The sequence below is a fragment of the Callithrix jacchus genome, chromosome 12 (genome assembly GCF_049354715.1).
Source record: "Callithrix jacchus isolate 240 chromosome 12, calJac240_pri, whole genome shotgun sequence".
Taxonomy (NCBI): Eukaryota; Metazoa; Chordata; class Mammalia; order Primates; family Cebidae; genus Callithrix; species Callithrix jacchus.
Window position 1 is genome coordinate 17197428 of NC_133513.1, and position 24320 is coordinate 17221747.

The 24320-nt window shown below is 39.4% G+C and overlaps 2 protein-coding genes across 6 annotated transcripts in view; one reads left to right on the forward strand and one right to left on the reverse strand.

Annotated features, from left to right (window-relative positions):
* TNFRSF17 (TNF receptor superfamily member 17) overlaps positions 1-24320 on the reverse strand; it is a 135662-nt gene that overhangs the window by 95193 nt on the left and 16149 nt on the right. For 2 of the 4 annotated variants that reach the window (XR_013524659.1, XM_078344737.1), the window contains exon 2: positions 1-24320. This exon is cut by the window's right edge and continues 8468 nt beyond it. Coding sequence is in view for 2 of the 4 variants with exons in the window: in XM_078344737.1 (XP_078200863.1) it covers positions 1-153 (153 nt within the window). In the remaining 2 variants the exon portion in view is untranslated. The other 2 variants (XR_013524661.1, XM_035267005.3) reach the window with 1 other exon arrangement.
* The window catches only part of GSPT1 (G1 to S phase transition 1), a 40952-nt gene that overhangs the window by 10873 nt on the left and 5759 nt on the right, over positions 1-24320 (forward strand). Inside the window, exons 2-14 of one of the 2 annotated variants that reach the window (XM_035267003.3) lie at positions 5794-5835; positions 5946-5987; positions 6530-6757; positions 8258-8291; positions 11786-11863; positions 13600-13780; positions 14427-14581; positions 14740-14880; positions 16298-16391; positions 18467-18547; positions 20822-20995; positions 22182-22271; positions 22432-22600. In XM_035267003.3, the coding sequence (XP_035122894.2) occupies positions 5794-5835; positions 5946-5987; positions 6530-6757; positions 8258-8291; positions 11786-11863; positions 13600-13780; positions 14427-14581; positions 14740-14880; positions 16298-16391; positions 18467-18547; positions 20822-20995; positions 22182-22271; positions 22432-22600 (1509 nt within the window). The remainder of the gene's footprint in view (positions 1-5793; positions 5836-5945; positions 5988-6529; positions 6758-8257; positions 8292-11785; positions 11864-13599; positions 13781-14426; positions 14582-14739; positions 14881-16297; positions 16392-18466; positions 18548-20821; positions 20996-22181; positions 22272-22431; positions 22601-24320) is intronic. The other variant, XM_035267004.3, reaches the window with a different exon arrangement.

The window sequence follows — 24320 nt, forward strand, 5'->3', positions numbered from 1 at the left end:
CTGCCATGATAACTGTGGCCTTGACTGACATATGCTGTGTCGATGTACTGGCCAAGTAGGATTTTCCATATTCAAGTCCTTTGGTCCATGATCAAAGCTTTTAAAAAAAATTGTATACCTTTTTAAAAAATTGAAGCAAAATCCACATAACATAAACTGGCCAGGCGCAGTGGGTCATGACTAATCCCAGCACTTTGGGAGACTAAGGTGGGAAGATGACGAGGCCGGGAGATCCAGATCATCCTTGCCAACATGGTGAAACTCTGTCTCTACTTAAATACAAAAAATTAGCCAATCGTGGTGGCATGTACCTGTAGTCCCAGCTACTCTGGAGGCTGAGGCAGGGGAATTGCTTGAACCTGGCAGGCGGAGGTTGCAGTGAGCTGAGATGGTGCCACTGCACTACAGTCTGGGTGACAGAGCAAGACTGTGTTTCAAAAAACAAAAACATAAAACTAACCATTTTAAAGTGAACATTTTAGTGGCATTTAGTATATTCACATTGTGTTGTACAATCAGCACTTCCATCTAGCTCTAAAACATTTCCTTTTTTTTTTTTCTTTGAGACAGGGCCTCATTCAGGTTGAGTGCAGTGGTGCGATCTTGGTTCACTGCAACCTCCACCTCCGGGTTCAAGTGATCCTTCCACCTCAGCCTCCCAAGTACCTGGCACTACAGACACGTGCCACCACACCAAGCTAATTTTTAATTTTTTTTTTGAGACAGTCTTGCTCTGTTGCCCAGGTTAGAGTGCGGTGGTGTCATTTCGGCTCACTGCAACCTCCACCTCCCGGGTTCAAGTGGTTCTCCTGCCTCAACCTCCTGAATAGCTAGGATTACAGGCACCCATCACCATGCCTGGCTAATTTTTGTATTTTTTTTTTTAGTAGAGATAGGGTTTCACCATGTTGACCAGGCTGGTCTCAAACTCGACCTCATGTGATTTGCCTGCCTCAGCTTCCCAAAGTGCTGGGATTAGTCATGAGCCACCACCATGCCTGACCTTAAATTTTTTACAGAGACAGGATTACAGTGTGTTCCCCAGACTGGTCTCCAACTCCTGGGCTTAAGCAATCCACCCACCTCAGCCTGCCAAAGTGCTGGGATTATAGATGTGAGTGACTACACTTGGCCTCCAAAACATGTTAATCACGCCAAAAAGAAACCCATATTGATTTTGCAGTTCCTGCCCACTCTCTCAGCTTTTGGAAGCCACCAGTCTTTTCTGTCTCTGTAGATTTACCTCTTCTGAATATTTCATATCAATGGAATCACAGAATATGTGGCCTTTGTGTTGTTTCACCATAATCAAATTTTTAAGTATCAATTTTAATATCCAGTTTATCAGGCCAGGTGTGGTGGCTTATCCCTGTCATCCCAGCACTTTGGGAGCCAAGAAGGGCGAATCACATGAGGTGAGGAGTTTGAGACCATCCTGACCAACATGGTGAAATCCCATCTCTACTGAAAATTAAAAAAATTAGCCAGGCATGGTGGGACATGCCTGTTGTCCCAGCTACTTGGGAGGCTGAGGCAGGAGAACTGCTTGAACCCGGGAGTTGGAGGTTGCAGTGAGCTGAGATCTTGCCATTGCACTCCAGCTTGGGCAACAAGAGGGAAACTCCATCTCAAAAAGAAAAAATCCAGTTATCATTTGTGTCACAGGCAGTACTGTTGGTTGGCTGTCTTCTGGTAAAGTCTTTTCACTTCATGTTTTAAAATTAGTGGTAGTGTACTAAGTATCACAGCCAATTCATTAAACTTCCTTTATTATAAATTATACTGTTAGTTTTTCCTCTTTTTTGAGATGGAGTTTTGCTCTTGTTTCTCGGCTGGAGTGCAATTGTGCGATCTCAGCTCGCTGCAACCTCTGCCTCCCAGGTTCAAGCAATTCTCCTGCCTTAGCCTCCAGAGTAGCTGGGATTACAGGCACATGCCACCACACCTGGCTAATTTTTTTATTTTTAGTAGAGATGGGGTTTTATCCTGTTGGTCAGGCTGGTCTCAAACCCCCAACCTGTGATCCACCTGCCTCGGCCTCCCAAAATGCTGGGATCACAGGCATGAGCCACCGTGCTCAGCCTAGTTTTTTCGTCTCTCTCTCTTTTTTTTTTTTTGAGACAGGGTCTCACTCTGTCACCCAGCCTGGAATGCAGTGATGCAATCTTGGCTCACTGCGACCTCTGCTACCTGGTCTTAAGCAGTTCTCCTGCCTCAGCCTCCTGAGTAGCTGGGATTACAAGCGTGAGCTATATCCCCAGCCTAATTTTTGTGTTTTTTATAGAGATGGGGATTCTCCATGTTGCCCAAGCTGGTCTCAATCTTAGTTTTTCCTTTTAATTTGGCAAATGGCAGTTGTACTCAGTGGTATGCTCTGACAGCCTTTTCACTTTTTAAAATAGTTAATAAAGGTGTGTTTCTAAACATAGAGATAACATTGGAAAATTTGAAACCATAATTTCATTCCTTGGGAGGGATTCTAACTTCTTTTACTAGCAGCTGTGAACAGTGCAGGATGTGAGAAATTACATCCTAATCATCTATTTCCTAGCCATGAACAGTTCAACCAAGGAAAATTCTAAGCCCATGTTCATTAGTAGCCAGTAAAATCTGGATGTCATATGCATCATGAATTAGACCAGAGTAGAAAGAAAAGTAAGAGTTTACTGTGTGTGTGAAGACAGGGTGGAAATATATGTATCGGTTTTATTTTTACTTTTCAGACAGGGTGTCACTCTCTCGCCCAGGCTGGAGTGCAGAGGTGCAATCACGACTCATTGCAGCCTTGACCTCCCTGGCTCAGCCCACTTTGCAGCTGGGACTACGGCACATGCCACCACTCCGGCAATTTTTTTTTAATTTTTTTATACAGATGGGGTTTTGCCATGTTGCCCAGGCTGGTCTTAAACTCCTGCCATCCTCCCACCTGGACAACCAGAGGGTTGGGACTACAGGCATGAGCTGCCATGCCCAACCCATTTTCAACTTACAATCCATTGTAAGTTCAGGAGCCATCTGTATTGTAAATCTAATAGTTGGTGCTAGGAACTAAGTGGTCTGGTGTAAGTACTGTTTTGTTTTGAAAAGCTGTCAGAGTTAGGGATACACTTGAGAGTGTTGGGGAAGCCTACCATACCAATCATATTCTTGTATGAAGGTACACGGTACATCATAACTGTATGTCCATTATAGCTTATTACTTGTACACTGATTTTCAGCAGGGCCTATCTTAGGAAGGGGGAGATGGCACTTGCATAACTTTGAAATGCCTGCAGTTGATTCTGATGTGCCTGTATGTTAGATGGCAGTGATTGCACAGTCTGTTTCATAGGGCTTTTGCTGGGGATGAGCTAGTAATTGGCATATAGGGCTCAATAAAAATTAGAGCAAATTGGTACCACCTACAGCCCTATCCCCAACGCAATATGGATTTGTGAGTGCTTTTTATCCTTGTCTGGCCAATAATAGATACTCAATACCTATTTATATTAATTATTATTATTATTTTTTGAGATGGAGTTTTACTTTTGTTACCCAAGCTGGAGTACAGTGATGCGATCTTGGCTCACTGTAACCTGTGCCTCCCAGGTTCAAGCAATTCTCCTGCCTCGGCCTCCCCAATAGCTGAGATTACAGGTATATGCCATGCCTGGTTAATTTTTTTTATATTTTTAGTAGAGATGGAATTTCACCATGTTGGCCTGGCTGGTCTTGAACTCCCAAACTCAAATGATCTGCACCCCCCGTCGGCCTCCCAGAAAAAGTGCTGGGATTACAGGCATGAACCACCTTGTCTGGCTAATACTCAGTACATATTGGTAGGATTGAGTTGGAGTAGTTATATACTAGGTGGACACTGACATTTGTTGAATATCTACTACATGCCAGGAGTTCTTTAATTGACCCTAAACAAATTATTCTCTCACTTCCTCCCATAAACTCCTCAACAATCCTCTCAGTTCGATGGTTTATCATGCCCACAATTTCAACGGAATAAGTATATTCGCAGCTTGTGGTAAGCCAGGAGTTAAACCTAGGAGTCAGCTCAGTTCCAGGCTCCGAGAGTACCCCATCCTGTCACATCCTTCCTAGGATGGCCTATGAACTCTCAGTACTGCCTGGCTTTCTCTGAAAACAGTAAGTTTTCCTTACCTTACCCTTAAACTTTTTTTCAGAATAGAAAAGCAAAAAAAGAAAGGTTAATCTGTATTGTATCTGAAGTACATTTTCTCTCCCCTTCCAAACCAGGTTCAAATGAGTTTCCCCATTTGTGAATATGCTGCTCATCCCACAGCTTGGGGTCATCTTAGACCTTCTGCTCTCCCTTTCTCCCAACTCCTGTCAGGTGTAGCCCTCCTGCCCTCCCAGCTGAATTGCTCAGTTGTCTCCATGGCATGCTTTCTTGCAGTGGTGATGCAGGTCTTCTTGCCTGTAGGGCTTTTCCCACTCTAGTTCATGTAGTTTAAGCTGCATGAAAAAGATCTTCCTGAGTGGCAGTCTGAGCCTGTCACTTAAAAAAAAGCAACTTGGTTGTCCTTTACCTATCGGGGCAGGAAATGACTTTACTTTATATTTGATGCTATTGAAGGTTGGGCCCAAAACCCTTTCTCTTGACTCTTACAAGTGTTGATCCTTTCCAGGCAATGATTTTGCAGGTTACACATTCATTATTTTTTCATACTTGCTGTGCCTGATTTGTGTGATTTAATTCTTTGGTGTCTTTTTCTGTCGTGGAGATTCTTTAAAGCAGGGGCACATTCATATTGGAGTATAATTTAGGTTTGTCTATATCTGACAAACTAAAATACAAAAAGCAGACTTAGATATTTGGCTATTAGTATGTATATCTCCTAAATCTCTTCCAGTAATGTCATAAATAAATTTGCAGTGTTGCAACTGGTAACTGGATTGTTGCTTGGTCTTAGAGTTCTAGTGGAGGAAAAAATTGGCATCATTGGAATCACCTTTTCTGCAGCTGTTTTAAGGGCTTATATGTATTTTAGGGCTTTGTACAAATGTCACTTATCTTATTGGTATTTTATTTATTCAGGGATTTTGATAACATGAGTATGGAATACTAAAAAGGGCTAATCACAGGCCAGGCATGGTGGCTCACACCTGTAATCCTGGCACTTGGGGAGGCCGAGGTGGGTGGATCACTTGAGGTTGGGAGTTGAGACCAGCCTGACCAACACAGAGAAACCCTGTCTCTACTAAAAATATAAAATTAGCCGGGCTTGGTGGCATGCACCTCTAATCCCAGCTACTTGGGAGGCTGAGACAGGAGAATCACTTGAATCTGGGAGGTGGAGGTTGCAGTGAGCTGAGATTACACGATTGCACTCCAGCGTGTGCAACAAGAGCAAAACTCAGTCTCAAAACAAAAAGGGGGATAACCACAGCCTTCTTGGGCTAGATTTCCAAGAGAGAATCAAGACGTAGATTTGTATTTGTTGAGCACATCTCTAATTTGATCTGTGCTGAGCTGCAGATTATTACTTTGACAGTATCTGGGAAGAAAAGGTTTATAAAGCAAATCAAAAGAACAAGCATGCTTTTATGAATACATTGAAACTACTGAAAATGTTTCAAAATTGGTTGTAATTGGTAGAATTTTGAAAAACAGGTTAAGCAGAAACTTCTAATTCGAAGGCCTGAGTTAGCTGCCATTGATCTGGGTTACTGATTGAGGCTTCTGTTGTTATTGAACTTCTATTTTTACTACATATTAAAAGATAAGTGAAATGGATGGATAAATGTCAATTTTTAATAGAACTTATTTCTGTTAAACAGCACCTGTGGAATCCTCTCAAGAGGAGCAGTCATTGTGTGAAGGTAATAATGTACTCTGTGAAAGTCTACTTAAGAAAACATTAGGTTGTCTATGGTGTGTAAAGCTAGATACTGTTTTGTAAATATATATTATATCTCAATCTCTTGTCTAGGTTCAAATTCAGCAGTTAGCATGGAACTTTCAGAACCCGTTGGTAAGAAAATTTCTGTCCATATTAATACAGTAATATGAAACTCTTTCACTCTCAAGATTTAAGGTGCAAATGTAAGTGTTATCATTATCGTAATGACTACATTTAAGACACATTAAGTCTTTGCTGTTAGTATTTAGAGAGCAGAACAAACTAGGCACTAGCACTGCCTTGATAAACTTAGTGATTCCAAATACAACTGAGTGGAGGAATGCTAAAGTCAATTTAAATACCTGTACACATTCTGTTTTTCTTTTTTTAATTTCACCTGGGTGCAGGTGGGCTAAGGCCGAAAAGGGCGTTAGCCATACACATTCCGTTTTCTTGGTGAAAAATTTTCTTCCTTTTTATAACTTTATTGTTAAGGGTTTTATGTTCCCAGGGTGATTAAAGTTGATGCCAGAGGTTTTCCTGCTTTTGTGTCACTAGGCATTAGAAAATGAAACTATATATGCAAAGTTCATTTGTTGTTTTAAAGCTTGTGTATTTTAAAGTATAGATTGTAAGTCTTTTTCAGAATACTAAGTTAAAATGTCTTCCTTCAGTAGAAAATGGAGAGACAGAAATGTCCCCAGAAGAATCATGGGAGCACAAAGAAGAAATAAGTGAAGCAGAGCCGGGGAGTGGTTCCTTGGGAGATGGAAGGCCGCCAGAGGAAAGTACCCATGAAATGATGGAGGAGGAAGAGGAAATCCCAAAACCGAAATCTGTGGTTGCACCGCCTGGTGCTCCTAAGAAAGAGCATGTAAATGTAGTATTCATTGGGCATGTAGGTGAGTTGCACTCAAGGCAAATAAAGTTACTGATACATCAAACGTAGAACATCCTTTTTAGCTACTTGAAGGTGTTTAGTGAAACTGAAGTGAATTAATTGAAAATGTCTTGATTTTTAACTTGTTGGATTTTTTTTTGGTGTTTAGTGAAACTGAAGTGAATTAATTGAAAATGTCTTGATTTTTAACTTGTTGGATTTTTTTTAGCTGGCAAAAACTTGCAAGTAGTTTTTCTTGAAGTTTAGGCATCAACTTCAAGAAAATGTAATGGCATAGGTGCAGGAAGAAAACTTTCAGTAGGTTGTATGTGACATATACTTAGACTATTGACCATTGATGGTGGTTCAGCATAGTATGATATCCATTAATATCTTAGAAAATGTGCCCCTTTTTTTATATGAACCTCAGTTAACTGGTTAATTTTAATGGGATTGATCTTACTAGATAGCTTAATTTTGTGTGAAGCAGAAAATCAATAGTTTAATTTCTGGATGCTTGCCAGGTTGCTGGTTTAGTGAAAAACAAAAGAACAAATTTGAAAATGTAAAGGCATGGCAGGGCGCAGTGGCTCATACCTCCCAGCACTTTGGGAGGCCCAAGCGGGCAGATCACAAGGTCAGGAGTTTGAGATCAGCCTGGCCTACATGGTGAAACCTCATCTCTACTAAAAATACAAAGATTAGCTGGACATGGTGGCGTACGCCTGTAATCCCAGCTACTCAGGAGCGTGAGGCAGGAGAACTGCTTGAACCCGGGAGGCGAAGGTTGTAGTGAGCTGAGATAGCACCACTGCACTCCAGCTCTGGGCAACAGAGCAAGACTCCATTGTGAGGAAAAAAAAAAAAGATAGAAAAAAACTGTAAAGGAGCACATACCCTATTTGCCGTAAGTGAAAAGAAAAGCTCCTAAATGTAGTTCACAGCTCTTCAGCTGCTTTTGCTCTCTGAAACTCCTCTTGGGGAATTTATATTCTGTTGACCCTGTGCTTTCAGGGTAATCTGTTAAAAAATTATTTCCTTTATCAGTAAGTATTTCTAAGTCATTATTGAGCCTCATTTTCTTTTTTCTTTCTTTTCTCTCTTGTGGCCCAGGCTGAGTGTAATGGTGTGATCTCAGCTCACTGCAACCTCCCTGGGTTCGTGCAATTTTCCTGCCTCAGCTTTCCAAGTAGCTGGGATTATAGGCGCCCACCATCACACCCAGCTAATTTTTGTATTTTTTACTAGAGATGGGGGGTTTCACCATGTTGGTCAGGCTAGTCTCGAACTCCTGACCTCAGGTGATCTGCCCACCTCACTTAGCCTACCAAAGTGCTGGGATTACAGGCGTGAGCCACTGTGTCCATCCTTGAGCCTCATTTTCAAAAGGAGAAGGGTAACTAGGATTTATGCCCCAAATTCATTTGGAAAATTGAATTATGTTAAAGGTCACTGTTGTTTGCATATGTAGCCATTGGTTTTTGTTTTTAACCTCTGGTTTGCATGTTTATCCTACTTTTAGATGCTGGCAAGTCAACTATTGGAGGACAAATAATGTAAGTCTGTATTTTTTGTTAAATAACAGAGTTAGTGTGATTGAATTTTAGGCATTATAAATAGTCATACAGTCACACAAAGGAGATAAAAAGGGTCCCCCCAAGAAAAATTAATAATAAAATTACTGGTAGGTAATACTGATGTTAAGAAGTGATTTTTGGCCTGGTGGGGTGGAACACACCTATAATGCCAGCATTTTGAGGCTAAGGTGGGAGGATCACTTGATTTGAGGTTTAAGTTTGAGACCATCCTGAGCAACACAGTGAGACTGTCTCTACTTTAATTAAAAAAAAAAAATAGTTTTTGTAATGTGATTATTACTACTGTTAAATGTGTTTCTGAAAGCTTTTTACATTTTTAAAAAATAAAAAATGAACATAGAACCCTTGGAACCCTAGATTATGGGAAATCTTAGTCTGCTTTGAATATAACATACATGGGAATAACAAAAGCCATCTCTTGAATCTGGTGAATGGGGGAAATGTTTTTTCCTCGTTCATCAGCTCCTTAAATATTCATGGATTTAATGAAAGACATATAGACCAGTTAACATGCTAAGATAATTTTTTGATCATATATAAATTTTCTAGGTATGAAATTACCGTGGCTGGCCTCTAGTAAAGCATTTTAGTATTAACAAATTTTGATAATTAAAGAATCCTGAATTTTTAATTGCTTCTCTAAATTAGACCCATTTCTTCAAACTGTGTAATCATAGGGCCTACAGGGCATGCCATCATCTTGCCTAAATAATTTTTTTTGGGGGGGCGGTATATAGGGTTTCATTCTGTCACCAAGGCTGGAGTGCAGTGGCATGATTTTGACTGCAGCCTTGACTTCCTGGGCCCAAGCAATCCTTCCACTTCAGCCTCCCAAGTAGGTGGGATTACAGGTACATGCAATCAGGCCTGGTTAATTGATTAATTTTTTTACTTTTTATAGAGGTAAGGTTTTGTCAGGTTGCCTAAGCTGGTCTTGACTTCTTGGGTCAAGTGATCTGCCCACCACTGCCTCCCAAAGTGCTGGGATACAGGTGTGATTAACCACACCTGACTAATCATCATTGGTAATATTTCCAGTTACTTCTGAACATTTCCACAACAGACATGCTAAGACAGGCTGTTAAACAAAGGTCCTTCACCAGGGCTCTGTGATTGAAGTGTCAAAGCCATTAGATGTTATAATTCAGGACAGTGTATATTTTTTGGTGATGGGCTGTAATTTTTGGTGGCATCACACAGGGTTTCCACATGCAAATGCTTAGGTGCAATGCACTATGGATGTTTACATGAAAAACACAGATGAAAGCTATAGGGAAAGGAGGGCTTTGATTTGGATTGAGTCAAGGGAAGTATGCATTACTAAAGAACTATTTTAAAACTATGATCTCATTTTGACAAGTAATATTAATAAGACTTCATTGCCTAGACAACATTGTTGCAATTTTTTTTCTTTTCTCTGGTACCTGTATTTACATTTACTCCTATTTTTTTGTGTGTGAGATGGAGTTTTGCTCTGTCACCCAGGCTGGAGTGCAGTGGCGTGATCTCAGCTCACTAAAACTGCTGCCTCCCTGGTTCAAATGATTCTGCTGCCTTAGCTTCCCGAGTAGTTGGATTTACAGGTGCCTGTCACTAGGCCCGACTAACTTTTTTTTTTTTTTTTTTGAGGCGGAGTTTCGCTGTTGTTACCCAGACTGGAGTGCAGTGGCGCGATCTCGGCTCACTGCAACCTTTGCCTTCTGGGTTCAAGCAATTCTCCTGCCTCAGCCTCCCGAGTAGCTGGGACTACAGGCGTGCACCACCATGCCCAGCTAATTTTTGTATTTTTAGTAGAGACGGGGTTTCACCTTGTTGACCAGGATGGTCTCGATCTCTTGACCTCATGATCTACCTGCCTCCGCCTCCCAAAGTGCTGGGATTATAGGCATGAGCCACCACGCCCAGCCACGTTTTGTATTTTAAGTACAGACGGGTTGGGGGTTTCACTGTATTAGCTAGGATGGTCTTCATCTTCTGATCTCATGATCCACTTGCCTCAGCCTCCCAAAGTGTTGGGGTTACAGGTGTGAGCCACTGCACCTGGCCTAATTTTATTTTTAAATTTACTTGGCTGGGCATGGTGGCTCATACCACTGCCAAGGCGGAAGCCTTGAGTCTGGGCTTCGAGAACAGCCTGGACAACATAGTGAGACCCTTATTTCTATAAAATATAAAAATAAAACTATATTTATTTTAAGAAACAGGGTCTTGCTGTGTTGCCCAGGCTGGTGGGCAGTGGCTATTTATAGGAGGATCGTAGCACACTATAGCTTAAAACTCCAGTGCTCAACCAATCCTCCTACCTCAGCCTCCCAAGTAATAGGAATACACGCATGCACCACCATGCCCATCTTATATTTACCTAAAAAAAAAACAAAATTTCCTTATTCTGAAATAATTTTAGATTTATGGAATGGTTGTAAAACAGTACAGGAAGTTCCCTTCATTCATCCTGCCCTGATGTTAACATCTTATAACCATTTTTATTCATCAAAACTTCCTTATTACTGGTGAAATTAGTCATGATTACTTGGTTAAGGTGTGATCTGTCAAGATTGTCCAGTATACGGCTGTTTTTACCTTTATTTTATTAATTTAGTTATTTATTTTTGAGAAAGGGTCTCTTTTGTCGAGGCTGGAGAGCAATTGTGTAATCATGGCTCACTGCAGCCTCCACCTCTTGCACTCAGGCAGTCCTCCCCGCTCAGCTTCCCAAAGCGCTGAGATTACAAGCATGAGCCACCATACCTGGCCTGCTTTTTTTTTTTTTTTTTTTAAAAAGAGACAGGGTTTTGCTCTTAAACACAAGCTAGAGTGCATGGTGGAATCATAGCTTACTGTAAACCTCAGCCTCCTGAGTAGCTAGGACTACAGGCATGCATCACCACACCTGGCTAATTTTTTAATATTTTTGTAGAGGTGGTCTCACTGTGTTGCACTAGGTGGGAGGCTGCAAGGGATCCTCCCACAGTGCTGGGATTATGGGCATGAGCCACCACACCTGTACACTTTATCTGATAATTTCAGACCGTAAATACCCTTTTTTTTTTCACTTAAACTTTCCATAATTTTAGCATCCACCAGTGGTACCTTTACTTTATTCTCTGGCCAGGTGTGGTGGCTCTCATACCTGTAATCCCAGCACTTTGGAGGCAGAGGCAGGCAGATCATTTGAGGTCAGGAGTTGGAGACCATCCTGGCCAACATGGTGAAACCCTGTCTTCTAAAAATATAAAAAATTAGCCAGGTATGGTTAATCCCAGCTACTTGGGAGGCTGAGACAGGAGAACTGCTTGAACCCAGGAGGCAGAGGTTGCAGTGAGCTATCACACCACTGCGTTCCAGCCTGGGCAACAGAGCAAGATGCTGTCCCCTCAACGATTTTAACATTTTTCTCATTCCGCTGAGTAATTTCTAATTGTTTACTTATTTTATTCTTTAAATGTTTTCAGGTATTTGACTGGAATGGTTGACAAAAGGACACTTGAAAAGTATGAAAGAGAAGCTAAAGAGAAAAACAGAGAAACTTGGTATAGTACACTTTGATGACACTAATAAATTACTTTTAAGGAAACGATGCCTACTTAGTGCTTCTGTAGCCTATTAAAATATAAATTGTTGAAGTCTAAAATGGTATAACAAAGGAAATTTCCCCTCTCTTCATAATACACAGTAGATCAGTTCCTAATGACTTAATACCTTACACAGAGAAATTTGGAAATGATCCATACATCTGGTAATAGACTTAACAGTATTATAAACCATACATTTAACTGGGTCATTCTGCAACCACTAAAAACTGACATTTACACAATTATAGTAACCATGAATAGAACTTGCATTGTGGTGGCAGTTGGAAAAGCAGAAAATATCACTGTTCTTAAGATATGACCATATGTAAATAAAGGCTGGAAACAGAATGGAATGGAATTGTTGACAGTGGTTGCTTTTGAATGGTGAGAGAGTCAACTTTTTTAATAAGGGGAAAATCCTAGTCAATTTTGTTATTATAAAAATTGAGTTCATGCTATAAAATACAGATGATGAGGTAATCTAAATTAATGCCTACGATTATGGATGGTTTGAATTTATATAAATTTTTGCTTGGCATTGTAGTACTGAAGCAATGCTTAGCAGGTATCCATTACTCCCACATGGTGGATTAGTGGCTTTGACTTTTGAAAAATAACTGAGGACAGCCATTTTTTATTAAAAAGTTGTATTGGGCCAGATGCGATAATTCACGCCTGTAATCCTAGCACGTTGGGAGGCTGAGGCAGGCAGATCACCTGAGGTCAGGTGTTTGAGACCACCCTGGCCAACGTGGTGAAACCCTGTCTTTACTAAAACTACAAAAATTAGCCAGACGTGGTGGTGGGCACCTGTAATACTGAAGCTACTCAGGAGGCTGAGGCAGGAGAATCACTTGAACCCAGGAGGCAGAGGTTGCAGTTAGCCAAGATCATACCACTATATTTCTGCCCGGGTGACAGAGCAAGACTCTGTCTCAAGACAACCATTATAAAAATGAAGTAATAAGGGAGTTCATTATCACTTAACACACAGTGTTAGGCACCATGTGTAAAAAATGAATAGGAAACCATGTTTCATAAGGTCTTCAGTCATTCTGTGATTTTCACAGTGTACTGGCACTAGATCACAGATTTTTTTCCTTTGTAGTTACAATGGCATCAGTATTTAATCTTTCTGTGTATGTTGAACTTATAAATAATGTTCTAGACTGTATAATTGACTGTTTAAAAGTTCTAAGGGTTTGAATCAAAGTAATACCCGTTTTATTCTTTCAATTTTTTTTTTTTTTTTCTGAGAAATTCTTGCTCTGTCACCCAGGTTGGAGTGCAGTGGCATGATCTCGGCTAAACTGCAACCTTTACCTCCCAGGTTCACATGATTCTTCTGCCTCAGCTTCCCAAGTAGCTGTGACTACAGGCGTGCACCCTATGCCCAGATAATTTTTGTATTTTCAATAGAGACGGGGTTTCGCCATGGTAGCCAGGCTTGTCTCGAACTCCTGACTTCAGGTGATCTGTCTGCCTCTGCCTCCCAACGTGCTGGGATTACAGGCATGAGCCACCACACCCAGCCCTGTTCTTTCAATTTTCATTTCACCAATCCGGTTCATGATTTAGATGTTGTGTCGTGGACATAAAGCTGGATGTCATCAATTATATCTTTAATGATGAAGAATATCCTAAAAACTCTGATGTTCTTTGGAATATTATTCTTATTTTTGAAATTATTTCAGGTACTTGTCTTGGGCCTTAGACACAAATCAAGAAGAACGAGACAAGGGTAAAACAGTAGAAGTGGGTCGTGCCTATTTTGAAACCGAAAAGAAGCATTTCACAATTCTAGATGCCCCTGGCCACAAGAGTTTTGTCCCAAATATGATTGGTGGTGCCTCTCAAGCTGATTTGGCTGTGCTGGTAAGAAAGACATTTCTAATCCATCTGTATATTTGTTAGCAGCCCTGCTTATATCTTTAAATTTGAATTTATCTTTTTAAAATTTTATCTTCTAAAAGCTGAAATTCAGGTTGCAGTGAAGTAAATTTATGTACACGGTCACAGTTTTCATCATACTAATCCGTTCCAGAAATCTTCAGAATTTGATTTACTTCGGAAAATATGTTTCACCTTTTCTCTCCTTTGTTCTTATCTATTACCATGTCAGAACTTAGTGTCCATTAAATGCCAAGCCCACTGTTAGGCACCATGTGTAAAAAATGAATAGGAAACCATCTGTTTCATAAGGTCATCAGTCACTCTCTGATTTTCACAATGTACTGGCACTAGATCACAAATTTTTTTCCTTTGTAGTTACAATGGCTAGAAAGCAAATGTTGGAATTTTAAAATATGCAGGTATACTAGATTTTGGGAATGTCGGGGATTGGAAGCATCTAGACATTGTTTGATTTGTGACATTCAAAAGCAGGTACGTCATAACTAATTTGCTTCTATGTTCTTGCAAACAAAAAAAACTTGTGATGTAAGTGAAAGGAAAGATATTTTCCTGCCATAAGGGTATGCCTGAAGGTGTAGGAGTAAATTATTTCCTTTCTTGCCATTAGGTAATCTCAGCCAGGAAGGGAGAGTTTGAAACTGGATTTGAAAAAGGAGGACAGACAAGAGAACATGCAATGTTGGCAAAGACAGCAGGTGTAAAACACTTAATTGTGCTAATTAATAAGATGGATGATCCAACGGTAAATTGGAGCAATGAGAGGTGAGCATAGATGTCTGTTATTTTATGTTAGTGGAATTAGGATGGTTTTGTTATTGTACCCCTTTTTCTCTAGGGTTTTTCTAAACCTTAATCTGTTTACTTAGGAAACTAGAATTCTTTGTTTACATTATAATTGAATTATTTATAAATATTCATAGATATGAAGAATGTAAAGAGAAACTAGTGCCATTTTTGAAAAAAGTTGGCTTCAATCCCAAAAAGGACATTCACTTCATGCCCTGCTCAGGACTTACCGGAGCAAATCTCAAAGAGCAGTCAGATTTCTGTCCTTGGTACATGTGAGTAACCTTTTTTTCCCTTTTTTATAAAAGGATGTTATTACTTAAATTACTTATAAAGACATATGCTGAATAACATGTTAACATAGGTTATTGAGCATATGTCTTTATAAGTAATTTAAGAAACTATAGCCGGACCCAGTGGCTCACACCTGTAATCCCAGCACTTTGGGAGGCTTAGGCGGGTGGATCACCAGGTCAAGAGATCAAGACCACCCTGATCAATATGGTGAAACCCTGTCTCTAAAAAAAAAAATAAATTTTTTAAATAAAAAAGATGTATTAAAAAATATATTTATTAACTGTAACCTTAGCTTTAAAAATACCAAGATCTTACAAATCGACAGGAAGTTAAAAAAATAAAAGAAAGGAAAAAGAAAAAACCAAGATCTTTGCCCATTTTTAAACTGGGTTATCATTTTGTTATTGAGCCATAAGAGTTCTTTTTAATACTGACTACAAGTCCCTTATCAGGAAGAGTATGATTATAGGAGTTATTTTCTCCCACTTTATGGGTTGCCATATTTCACTTCTTGATGGTGTCCTTTGAAGCACAAAAGGTTTTATTTTTGAAGCTTTTTACATTAAGGTGTGTATTTTGATTTAATTTTTGTAAAGTCTATGTCTAGGTTCATTTTGTTTTTGCATATTGCTTAAGCACAATTTGTTGAAAAGACTATTCTTTTACCATTGAATTGAATTGGCACCCTCATTGAAAATCAGACAATCATAAATCTAACAGTTTATTGCTGGACTCTTTGGGTTTTTTTGTTTTTTTTTGAAACAGGCTTTGACTCTGTTGCCCAGGCTTGAGTGCAGTAGCATGATCTCGGTTCACTGCAACCTCTGCCTCCTGGGTTCAAGAGATCCTCCTACCTTAGCCTCCCAAGTTGCAGGGAGTACAGGTGCATGCCACCACACCTGGCTGATTTTTATATTTTTAGTAGAGATGGGGTTTCACCATGTTGCCTAGGCTGGTCTTGAACTCCTGGACTCAAGAGATGCACCTGGCCTTTTGGCCTCCCAAAGTAGTGGGATTACAGGCGTGAGCCACTGCACCCAGCCAATACTATATGTTTAAAGGGGAAATTATTTTATGGAATCTTGGTTGCATAGCTGGCAAAGTGCATAAAAATTAAATAGAGTATAGTCAATTTATTACATGTGGGCTATTTGCTGTGGAATGTTTTCCTAAATTTTAATAAGTTTATGAGGAAGCCTTATACTGAGCAGTTTTGTAATTTTAGTTTTCTGTGGAATAAGTAAGATGAAATGGATAAGAAATTGGTTGAATAGAAAGAATACATGAGTAGAATGAAAATATTGTTATAACCTGTTTAAAGTTATGACTATGTAACTTTACATTTTGATATTTATGTTGACTTTTGTTTAATGGATATTGTTGTTATATTCTCAGTGGATTACCGTTTATTCCGTATCTGGATAATTTGCCAAACTTCAGTAGATCAGTTGATGGACCAATCAGGCTGCCAATTGTGGATAAGTACAAGGTACCCAAAATATTATTATTATTATTATTTTAATCATACCCACGGCTATGATTTATTACAGCAAAGGGGTACAAAGAAAAATCATCAAAGGGAAAAGTCCAGAGGAAATCAGGTGCAGATTTTCCAGAGTCCTCCCAGTAGAGTCACAGGATGTACTTTCTTCCAGCATGGGATTGTGACATGTGTGAAGTGTTTTCTGCCAGGGAAATTCATTAGAGACTCACTGTGAAAGGTCTATATTGGGGGGCTGGTCACTTAAGCACCTCTGCCTAGCATGTACCAAGATTCCAGACTCTCAGAAGGAAAGCAGACATTCAGCCTAAACCACAATGTTTGCACAGTTTAGGCACAGTGAGCCACTCTTATCAGTTAGGGTAGTATAAACACCCCCAAAATCCAACTTCCCAGAAGCCAGCCAAGGGCCAACCTTGCCAGCAAGCCTTTTTTTTTTTTTATTGCATTTTAGGTTTTGGGATACATGTGAAGAACATGCAAGTTTGTTGCATAGGCACACACATGGCAGTGTGACTTGCTGCCTGCCTCCTATCACCTATATCTGGCATTTCTCCCCATGCTATCTCTCCCCAAGGTACCCAAAATATTATTAAAGAAATTGGGTTTCCTGGGAGGTGAAATTATTGTTGTGTATATGTTTCTAATTATGAAAACTTTATTTCATTATTTTTTGAGATGGAGTCTTGCTCTGTTACCCAGGCTGGAGTGCAGAGGCACAGTCTTGGCTCACTGCAACCTTCGCCTCCCAGGTTCAAGCAATTCTTCAGCCTCAGCTTCCCAAGTAGTTGGGACTGCAGGAATGTGCCACCGCATCTGGCTAATTTTTTTTTTTTTTCCCTGTATTTTTAGTCTAGACAGGGTTTCACTATGTTGGCCAGGCTGGTCTCGAACCCCTGACCTCAGGTGATCTGCCCACCTCTGCCTTCCAAAGTGCTGGGATTACAGGCATGAGTTACCACGCCTGACCTGAAAACTTCATTAACAACATAGCATTGATATCTTTTTCTTAATGGCTACATATAAGTGGTAAAGATAGACAATAATTTATTCAACAAGTTTAGTTTATTTTAGCTGTTTCCCGATGAGCCAGGGATCATATCTCAATGGTAAACCATAGATGTAACTGCTGGATCAAAGGATTTTCTCATTAAAATTGATGGATATTGTGATTAGCATCACAAAAATAATGTGCTAACTTAGCATGAATGTTAATTTTATCACAGCCTCACCAGCACTGGATGTTTGTCTTAAAAAAATAAACTTCTGACCAGGTGCTGGCTCATGCATGTAATCTCAGCACTTTGGGAGGCTGAGGCTGGTGGATCATGAGGTCAGGAGTTCAAGACCAGCCTTATCAACTTGGTGAAACCCCATCTCTACTAAAAATACAAAGAGTAGCCAGGTGTGGTGGTACACCCCTGTAGTCCCAGCTACTTGGGAGGCTGAGGTAGAAGAATCGCTTGAACCTGGGAGGGAGAGGTTATAGTGAGCCAAGACTGTGTCCGTGCACTCCAACCTGGGTGACAGAGAGACACTCCATCTCAAAAGAAACAAACAAACATAAACTAACTTCTTTGTTTTTAACTGGATTTCCAACTTGAATATATTTTAAGTTTTGCAGTATCAATTTATGTAATATTTTCGTCCTTCTCAAATACATCATTCTTTCATTAGCTTCATTCTAAATTTCTTTAGCAAGTATTTTTTCCAATTTTATGTGTGAGGAAACAGTCCAAGAGATCAGGAGACTGTAAATGTGTGCAAACAGTTCCGATCTTCCAACATAAAATTCTTTGCTGTTTTCTTTACCATACTTTGTTACCATGCATTATACTTTGTTTTTAAATTGTGGGCATACTGAATTATTAATATGATATACATATGCTTATGACACAAATTGTTACAGAGTATTTTTACTGTATTTAAGATGAACCTAAGCCTTCTCCTTAAGCAAATGATTTTCCCTTACGAATAAACAGTGTAGAATTTCATCTTGGGCTGTTGAGCTGTTATACAGCACCTGTAAGTCTGAAATTTGGTTTTATTTTACATTTCATCAGGATATGGGCACTGTGGTCCTGGGAAAGCTGGAATCAGGATCTATTTGTAAAGGTCAGCAGCTTGTGATGATGCCAAACAAGGTAAGAATAAGTTATGCTGTTTCCCGTCTATTTACTGATTTTTTTTTTTTTAAGAGATAGGGTCTTGTTCTATCACCCAGGCCAGAGTGCAGTGGCAGAATCATAGCTTTTCACAGCCTCGAACTTCAAGTGATCCTGCCAAGTAGCTGGAACTATAGGCATGTACCGCTCTGCCTGGCTATTTTTTTTTTTTTTTTTTTTAATAAAAATTGAGATGGGGGTCTCACTTTGTTAACCAAATGAGTCTCTAACTCCTGGCCTCAAGCAATTCTCCCATCTTGGCCTCCCAAAGTGCTAGGATTACAAGTGTGAGCCACCACGCCTGGCCTCCACTATGTTATTTTTGACTGCTCAATTGCTGATATTTGCAGTACCCTGTTCCTAAGAAACTCGGAGGCAGGGCTTCTCTAACAGCTCCAAAGACGTTGTTTATGCAGGACCTCAGACTTGAATCAGCAGTTCCTGCAGACAGATTTTGTTGATTTAAGTAAGAATTTATTTACTATGCTAACCCCAGACAGAGTAAATTAGAAAAAGAATCCATTGTCAAATGTAATATTTAGACATAATTGGCACCTTACAAATTGTATTATCTGGCTTTTTGATGCCTTGTGCATTGGAGATTAGAGTAAATAGTATCTTCTAAAATGTTTCTATTTTAAAGCCTACGTTTTCCTATTATCTTTGCAACTTGAAGGCTAACATTTGAATGAAAATAATTGTCATGTTGAGTTCTTTTTTTTTTTTTTCTGAGACAGTCTCACCATGTCAGCTCACTGTGACCTCTCTGCCTCCGGGGTAGCTGGGACAACAGGCATGCGTCACCACACCCAGCTAATATTTGTATTTTGAGTAGAGACAGGTTTCATCACGTTGGCCAGGCTGGTCTCAAACTCCTGACCTGGTGGTTCACCCGCCTCAGCCTCTCAAAGTGCTCAGTTTACAGGCATGAGCCACCGTACCAGCCTAACCTCTTGTTTATAATAAAATAATCCATTGAGTTGGATGTGGTGGCACATGCCTTTAGCCCAGCTGTTTGGAAGGTTGAGGCATGAGGATTGCTTGAGCCCGAGTTTTGAGGCTGCAGTGAGCTATGATCACACCACTGTAGCCTGAGTGACACAGCAAGACCCTGTCTCTAAAGAAAAAAAAGTTTTTTAATACAAAAATAAAGAAGTTTATGGAAGCCTAAAGTTCTAATGCCAGCATTGCTCCTCAGTACTTCCTGTGCTGCCTCTGGCAGTAAGGTGAAGGAAAAGAACAAGTGACATGAGAGGGGATACACATGAAATTTACCATCAGTGACATTTACTGCATTAATAGTGCTATGCAGGCTGGATGCAGTGGTTCACACCTGTAATCCCACCACTTTGGGAGGCCAAGGCCGGTGGAACACATGAGGTTAGGAGTTCAAGACAGCCTGGCTAACATGGTGAAACCTTGTCTCTACTCAAAATACAAAAAGTAGCCAGGCATGGTGGCGGACACCTGTAATCTTGGGAGGCTACTTGGGAGGCTGAGGCAGGAGAATCACTTGAACCCAGGAGGCAGAGGTTGCAGTGAGCTGAGATCACGCCTCTGCACTCCAGCCTGTGCAACAAGAGCAAAACTCTGTCTCAAAAAAAAAAGTGCTGTGTAGCCATCATCACTATCTAATTGCAGAGCACTTCATCACATGAAAAGGAAATCATGTGTTCATTAAATAGCTGATACACTTTTAAAGCTTTAGTTCATTAACTTTTTTTAGCACAAATTTTCCTGATAACATTTAAGTAGTGTACAATTCTGATATTTGGAGATTGATAGGTAATGGAAAACAGGTCTATTAAATCCTTCATTGAATTCCATAATAAAAATTATATTCATAAAGCTGAAATCCAAATATTAAATTGTTTTTGGTTTTGAAAAATGAAAAAGGTAAATGGTAGTGTACAGTGTTCTATTTGGAAATGATTAGAATGTGATATTTAAAAGGTGACATGTTAATATTTTTTTTCTTCCCCCTCTTAATGACTTTCTTTTAACAGCAAACACGTTAATACTTTACTTGGCAGTTCTACTTCTAGGATATGATTTTCACTGATCATATCTAGGCTAAGATTTTATGTCATACAGATATAATAAGAGTTTACAGTCAAAAAAATATTTTGCCTAATCAACAACCACAGAAAAATATGACTTGTAACTCTTCATTGAGCAGACATTCAGATCACTTTATGTTCTGTAATGCAGTGAAATGTGTCAGAAAACCTCCAATCTTGGTTTCTTTTAAAGCACAATGTGGAAGTTCTTGGAATACTTTCTGATGATGTAGAAACTGATACTGTAGCCCCAGGTGAAAACCTCAAAATCAGACTGAAAGGAATTGAAGAAGAGGAGATTCTTCCAGGATTTATACTTTGTGATCCTAATAATCTTTGTCATTCTGGACGCACATTCGATGCCCAGGTAAACAAATTATTGTTGTCATAGTGGGTTTTAATGTCTAAATGAAATTAGTATGTCAGTGCCTTTTGTGGTGATTATTGGTAAAATGCCAGTAAACCCAGCTTAAGTGTGTAGAAGGAATGGAAATAGGTACCTCATACATGATAGATACCTTATACAGACAAGGCCTTCAAGCTGATACAAGTGCTTACTGGATAAGGAGTATTCTTTGGGTAAGTTCCTTTTTATGTTTGATCTTTTGATACATTTTAGAATATTATTTACTTTGACCAGACCACAGTTACTGTGGAAGTAATGGTTTATGTGCTCATTCAGAGCACATAGCTTTACAGACAAGAAATCACACAGGTTTCCCTGCTATTAACCTAACCCCCTTGGGAGAATGACGGAGTAAATGAATGGCGTGGTTAATAGAATTTTTTAGTTTCTGTTATAAGGTATGACAACTAATCAAATTGATTTTGATGCCAGATTTAAGGTTGTTTACTGGAACTTAGATATTGACAAATGTGATAAGTTTACATCTAGATACCTTCTGAGCAGTGATGATTAGCTTAATTCCTTGGGGAATATAAGGAAAGGCTTCCCAGAGAGAAGTAAGTCGGCCTGCTTATCTTTTGTTTTGTTTTGGAATGGGGTCTCCCTCTGTTCAGTGGCATGATCTCAGCTCACCTGCAACCTCCACCTCTGGGATTCAAGCAATTCTCTGCCTCTGCCTCCTGAGTAGCTGGGATTACAGGCACCCACCACGCCTGGCTGATTGTTTTGTATTTTTAGTAGAGATGGGGTTTTCACCATGTTGGCTAGGCTGGTCTTGAACTCCTGGCCTCAGGTGATTTTCCGGCCCCCTGCCTTGGTCCCCCAAAGTGCTGAGATTACAGGTATGAGCCACTGTGGCTGGCCAGCCTGCTGTGTTTTTAAAGTTGACCAGGCACTTGCCAAGAAGATAAATAGGGTATAGGATATTGAAATTCATGCTTTGAGGTCAGACAGCCTGACTCATCCTGTGAACAAAATTAGTAAGACAAACCTATCACCTCTAACAAAAAATCATTTTAAGTTGGTCTTCAACTGACATGTTAACACTAATTCTTGAGACACTATATGGCACTTGAGAACAATGAATTCTTTTTTTTACCCTAAGGATAAAGATAAGAATGTGTGTGTGTGTGTGTTTGTTTCACAGATAGTAATTATAGAGCACAAATCCATCATCTGCCCAGGCTATAATGCGGTGCTGCATATTCATACCTGTATTGAGGAAGTCGAAATAACAGTGAGTTTGTTTTAAGTTGATTGGTTTATTTCGGTTTTATTACTGTTTTATCTTGATGATTCTAATCAGCAACAGTGATATACTTTTATATCTATACCTGTCCTTAAAGATCCTTTTATTTGGCATTATTCTAATTTTCTCATACCCTTTTCTTGTTTAGGCCTTAATCTGCTTGGTAGACAAAAAATCAGGAGAAAAAAGTAAGACCCGACCCCGTTTTGTGAAACAAGATCAAGTATGCATTGCTCGCTTGAGGACAGCAGGAACCATCTGCCTTGAGACCTTTAAAGACTTCCCTCAGATGGGTCGTTTTACCTTAAGAGATGAGGGTAAGAGCTTTTAAACTGACATCTAGTAGTATATCCAGAATACCTAGCTTTGGTCATCTTCATCATTTCAGTACGGTACACACTGCAACAGGTTCATAGGAAACTTGGATTCACATTCTGTATTTGTATGAGTGTCTTACGAGTTGAAGGAATGAACAGAATTGACTATGTCTCTTAGCCAAATCTAGTAATGCCAAATCCAGTAATGCTCTACATGAAGAATCTTAATTTTGATGGTTTCTGAGTAGTGGATTTGGAGGGCTATTTTGTTTACTAAGTAAGACATTTCTATGATGAATCCTTCGTAACATATCTAGAGATTAAAAGGGATCTAGAAATTGATTTTTTTAACACCTAATTTTTCAGAGGTCTGATGTTTGTGACCTTTTGTGTGCATCCATTTTTGCCTACTTCTGAGTGACGGAGAACAACTAATATTCCCATCTTGGGGTCATGAAATTCTGTGGCATAAAAACAAAATGGTTGTTATGAAACATTTCCCTATGGGTTGTTAGTATTTCAAACCATTTTAAGACTATAGAAAAATTTACATAAAACTTTACAGTTCCATTGAAATACAGAATAGTCATTTCACATGTTCCTTCCATTTAGCAAAAATTACTGTTTATCTACAAAGTGTCTGGAACTGTGCTAAGCCTTCATGATTAATACAGTTCTTGAACCTTATATTGGAGAAAATTGTATAAAGACAGTGTTTATTTTACTTTAAAGTTCCAGAACTCTTCTTGTTGATAATAAAATTGGTTATTGGATTTATCCTATTAACAAAACAAAATGATAGTTTTAGTTCACCATTCAGAACCTGATAAAATCAGGAAGACAGAAGAAAGCAATTAATGTAGCAGGAATTCTTAACCCTAGAATTAATGTTTTCTTGGGTTTTAGGTTTTCCACAAGACCCAATGGATTTTGTATCCCTTTCAGTCCACATGAGTACTACCAGAAGGATGTTTTCACTGTATTGTAGTCAGTGGCAATTACTGTATCTTTTCAGTTACTTAAGGATAGGTTTTGGGATTTTTTTTTTTTTTTTTTTAGCAGCTGAGATATAATTTCCACAATATGAAATTGACCTGTTTTAAATATGCAATTCAATGAATTTTAGTATGTTTAGAGAATTGTACAACTATCACTATATACTAATGTTAGAACATTTGGAACACCTAAAAAGAAACCTTATACCGGTTGATAACCACCTCTTATTCTCACCTCCAGCCCTAGACCACCACTTTTCAGTTTGTCTTCTATAGATACTCTATAAATAGAATTGTAAATGTGTGGTCTTTCATGTCTAGTTTATTTTACTTAGTATGTTTTTGAGGTTCAACCATGTGGCATGTTACTTATTCCTTTATCACTAAAGAATTCCATTGTGTGGATATTCCAAAAATACAGATAATCCCTTTTTTTTTTTTTTTTTAATCCAAAGAGGTTTTTGGCCTGGCATGGTGGCTCAGGTCTAGCACTTTCAAGAGGCCGAGGTGGGTGGATCACCTGAGGCCAAGAGTTCAAGACCAGCCTGGCCAACATGTTGAAACCCCACCTCTACTAAAAATACAAAAATTAGCCGAGTGTGGTGGTAGGCACCTGTAATCGCAGCTACTAGGGAGGCTGAGGCAGGAGAATCACTTGAACATGGAAGGAGGAGGTTGCAGTCAGCCAAAATTGCACCACTGCACTTCAGCCTAGGTTACAGAGT